Source organism: Caenorhabditis briggsae (genome assembly GCF_000004555.2).
Source record: "Caenorhabditis briggsae complete genome, chrI, whole genome shotgun sequence".
Lineage (NCBI taxonomy): Eukaryota > Metazoa > Nematoda > Chromadorea > Rhabditida > Rhabditidae > Caenorhabditis > Caenorhabditis briggsae.
The window spans coordinates 6,589,815-6,594,551 of record NC_013489.2 but is presented as its reverse complement, the minus strand read 5'-3'; the positions used below and the strand labels follow the sequence as shown (position 1 = coordinate 6,594,551).

At 35.7% G+C, this 4,737-nt stretch overlaps 2 protein-coding genes across 2 annotated transcripts; one reads left to right on the top strand and one right to left on the bottom strand.

Annotated features, from left to right (window-relative positions):
• Positions 1-934: 934 nt before the first annotated feature.
• Positions 935-1,551, top strand: CBG10833 (the record flags this gene model as incomplete). The annotated part of the gene is made up of 2 exons (XM_045236586.1): positions 935-1,180; positions 1,327-1,551. 2 exons carry the CDS (start codon positions 935-937, stop codon positions 1,549-1,551), a joined length of 471 nt encoding a protein of 156 aa, XP_045094372.1.
• Positions 1,552-1,784: 233 nt separating this feature from the next.
• Cbr-mtm-1 lies at positions 1,785-4,100 on the bottom strand (the record flags this gene model as incomplete). Its single annotated transcript, XM_002639955.1, has 11 exons — positions 1,785-1,883; positions 1,940-2,043; positions 2,090-2,174; positions 2,223-2,910; positions 2,960-3,057; positions 3,104-3,187; positions 3,239-3,409; positions 3,460-3,675; positions 3,774-3,880; positions 3,930-4,001; positions 4,052-4,100. 11 exons carry the CDS (start codon positions 4,098-4,100, stop codon positions 1,785-1,787), a joined length of 1,773 nt encoding a protein of 590 aa, XP_002640001.1.
• Between the last annotated feature and the right edge of the window lie 637 nt (positions 4,101-4,737).

Genomic DNA, 4,737 nt, shown 5'->3' with positions numbered 1-4,737 from the left:
AAATTAAAAAGTGAAAAATGGGGTGTGAAAAGTTAGGAATGAAAAAATATGAATAAAAATTTGAAAATGAAAAATGTACGACAAAAAAATGAAATTTAAAAAATCATGATGAAAAATTGAAAGGGAAAAATTAAAAAGTCAAAAATGGGGTGTGAAAAGTTACGAATGAAAAAATATGAATAAAAATTTGAAAATGAAAAATGTATGACAAAAAAATGAAATTGAAAAAATCACGATGAAAAATTGAAAGGGAAAAATTAAAAAGTGGACAATGGGGTGTGAAAAGTTGGGAATGAAAAAATATGAATAAACATTTCAAAATGAAAAATGTACGACAAAAAAATAAAATTGAAAAAAATAGGATGAAAAAGTAAAAAGTGGAAAATGGGGTGTGAAAATTTAGAAATGAAAAAATATGCACAAAAATTTGGAAATGAAAAATGTAGGACTAAAAAATAAAATTGAAAAAATTAGGATGAAAAATTGAAAGGGAAAAATTAAAAAGTGGAAAATGGGGTGTGAAAAGTTGGGAATGAAAAAATATGAATAAAAATTTGGAAATGAAAAATGTAGGACTAAAAAAAAAATTGAAAAAAATAGGATGAAAAAGTAAAAAGTGGAAAATGGGGTGTGAAAAGTTAGGAATGAAAAAATGTGCACAAAAATTTGGAAATGAAAAATGTAGGACAAATAAATGAAATTGAAAAAATTAGGATGAAAAATTAGAAGGGAAAAATTAAAAAGTGAAAAATGGGGTGTGAAAAGTTAGGAATGAAAAAATATGAATTAATTTTATACGATATTCATACATAAACAATCAATTTTAATAAGGAAGTTTTTAAAATGCGTAAATGAATTTCTTCTTCCCTAATTCAATGATTTGTTTCTGCGCAGAAGCAGAAAAAATTATTTCAAATTCTTAACTTTTATCGAAATGTCCGATCAAAAAACAGTAGCAGATACTCTTCGATTGGACACGGCGGACGATAACAAGAATGCAAACGGAGCAGCGAATGACGAACTCAAATTGGTTTTGAGAAAAATCGTCAATGCCAAAGGAGAACCACCGTTCGGATTGAAATTGATTCCGGAGCACATGATTTTCAAATATATGCTACCTGGGCCCGGTTTCGCTTCATTCACTATTGTCAATACGAAGCCTGATCGGCAAGCTTATAAAGTAATCAAAAAAATTTAAGGAAACTTTTAAAAAATCATTTTAGGTCAAATCCAGTGATAACAACTTGTACCGCTCGAAACCAAGTGTTGGTTTCATTAAAGTCCGTTGAATAAAGGACAATAAAAACGAAAACTACAATTTTCCAGGGTGGAGAGAAAGTTCATGTCAGAGTCACTTTCCTCAATCCGGATCCCACGAAACTTCCGGACTTCAAAAAACACGTGGCCGTTTATCATGTGTCTGCTGGTAATGCAAAGACCTACGACGAGGCGTTCTCTAAGAAGGTGGATGGTGTTTACCACTACTTTTGTACCCATGTACCTGAAAAGATGGGAGAACTGCCTGATGAGCCAGAAGAAGAAGCAAAGTGAACTGATTTATGATAAATGAAGTGATATTATTTAGCAGTCTTTGCAGTCTGAAAACCGAATACAATAAGATAATATGGTTCATTAATATAACGTTCTGAAAAAGTCAAATGTACAAAATTAAGCAAAAAAAAATGATACGAGCCAATTTACATCACAGAATAAAGTAGTAGAGCTCATCATACTCATAAATTTTTGAAATTGAATATTTACTATTATACAAAAATGGAACAAAATTAATCAGCAGCATTATTAACTGATTCCTCAAGCGTCATTATTTCCTCCATCAGATTTTTCCTCTCGTTCACAAATTGATGTCCTGCGTGTTGAATATCCTAAAACTTCATATTGATTTGTAAACTATTACCAAGTAGTCCCAAGTAGTTCCTACCTCGTGTTGTGGAGTTATTACGTGAGGATTGGATCGGGCATAGTAGTCGACCCAGACTTGGAGAACACAGAATGAAGGATTCACATAGAGAACTTTTTTGGTTTCTGAAGCAATACAAGTTTTCGAACGTTATTTTTAGACTTCACAGACTTCGCACTCTGAACATTGGATTTGTGAACTTCTTCTTGTTTTCCAACACATACGACCACAGCGATATTGTCGTTTCCGCACATTTCTGAAATATGTCAAAGCTTATATTGACTACTTAACCAATATTACTCACATTATCCAATAATCTAATTTTCTCTGAATTGAACAAGAACGTTCCGTATCGACACGAGTACATCTCATCAAGAATGTACATCAGCAAATCTTGTGTGAATTCGAAGGCCCATGGGAACTGACGCATAATTTGCCACAAGCAGTCGAAAAACTGCACGAAGATTGGTGATCGTTCGCCGTCTCCATGAGAATCGTCGCCATGACCAACTCTTTCTCCAAACTTGTGTCCAAAGCTACACCATTCTTTTTCAATTAGAACTATAAATCCCTCGATGGTTCGATAATATGGGTCTAATTGAATCATCGCCAGGGAGGTTAGTTGTGCTGTTCTATCCCATCCATCAGAACAGTGCACCAAAATTGACTGTTTCTCAATGTCCACATTGAATACAGCTTTTACTGCTCCCTCCAAAATACTTTGTACGTGATGAAGCCACTTAGATTCATCTAGCGCTTTGTAAAAGTTCTTCTCATCGACACGCGGCAGAAGAGTGCTGGCCATCCGTTTGAGAGAATCACGAACGACGTGGATGTTATGAATGTTGAGGAAGGTGAGAGACGCTGTCGTGTAGTTCTCTTCATATCCTCCGCCTTTTGCTTTATTCAGCTTTGCATTGACTGCTGGTCGAGCATCAAGAATCAGAAGCTCACGGCAGTTGGCATTCGCATTCATGATATTTGTCAGATGACTTAAATAGTGTGATGTGATTATCTCGACTAAGAATACCAAAAACTCACATCTCATCCTCATTACACTTTTTTCTGGCAAGTCCAGTCATTGGTTGGGAGCATCTGCTAATCGAAGCCAACGTATTTTGATCAATCCAACTGAGAACCTAAAAGGAATTTGTAAATTCAGATTTTGAGGAGTAGAACACTTACAGGAATTCTTTCCTTGCTGCGATACTCTCCAAGCTTTTTCAGAAATGCCTTTCCCTTTTCTACTGTTGCTTTGGGGATCACGAACTGAAAAAGACATCAGTTGAAAAATCAAGTTTGCCACAAACTGTAACTTACGACTCTCGGGTAGGTCTCACTGAACTTGTAGTCTTTGTTGATGTCAACCATTTCCCAGAGACGCGACGAGGGGATTCCGAGACGCTCATATTCCCTTTCAGCTGAGTATATCTTCCACCCATCTCTCATTAATCGTGGGGATTCTGCTGCGTGCACAAACGCGAACAACGGCTAAATTAGGTATATCAGAAACTAAATAAAACTTCGATGAATACACTTACGAAGTTATGAGAAATAGGGAATGCATATCGATTCAGTGAATCACAAATATTCTTTCGGTTCGAAGTGGGTAGGCATGCGAATTTGTAAGTTCGATAATCTTTGCAAAGCACGATGAACCCATAATTATCGTCTCCTCTCATTGCAGCACTTCTGGATTGTCCGCCAACTTTTTCTACTTTTGAAACATGTCCGAGAGGTACATCAAGCTTCCATCGCTGAAATTTACACTTTTTTCAAGTTCTAGATTTTTACAGTTAGATTCTTATTTTAAATCTAACCTATTTTTCAACGAAAGCTGTTAAATTAAACTAACTTCGTAATGTTTTCCTCCATCTCCAACAAGAAAAACCATTCGGTACCTGGTGATGACGACTTTTCCGGGAAACTTTCCGAATGGACCGATATATGCAACATTTTTTTCTGAAAATATAAATAGTACAACTGAAACATTCGTAGAATCATTTAATACCAGTCCAAATAACGCTTTCTGCTGCTAATAATTTGATGTCGATTGGTTCTTGAAGCATTGACGAATTGGGAGCTGAAAGTGATGAAATATGAAATAGACAACATGATAACTATGTGACTCACTCTCCCCGATGTCACTGCTATTTCGGCTGTCATCCAAATTCGTAGACATTTCGGTTAACTGCCCTGTAAAACAATTTTTAGTGACGATTTGGGTCGATAAGGTTGAGAAAAGAGAATTTGGCTGGTGTGGGCGAGAGAGAGGAGACACAGACATGCCGAGAATGAAGCAAACATAAGCTATGTTTCACATCTATTCACAAATTTATGTTGATTTAGAAGAATTACAGATATTCCAAGCATCATTTGCAAAAATTTGGCATTGATACATTTTCTCGAAACAATTTAGAAAAAATACGATTTTATTCATTTCAGGAACCGGTGATAAATAAGTACATTTATTCAGTTAGCAATCGAAATGGTGGATTCCTTCCAAATTTGTTGCCCTTAAAGAGGGCCGCACGGCACCCCAGCGAAACAAATGGAGACCCCGCAAATTAAAATCGCGACGATTTGCCATATCTGAAAGTTCCTCTTCATACCACTATTAAATTGACTCCAAAGGCATATTCTTGCGAAGTTGAACTATTCCCATTCCCGATTAAGGCTGCTGACACTTACAGAGAGAAACCTGATCAGAAACAATAATGTTATTAGTCTCCGAATTAGACTGTTTTATGATTTATGATGCCAATGTACATTCATGATATGTTTTCTTTTCTCTATCGGGCGTTTCGATTGCATTTTCA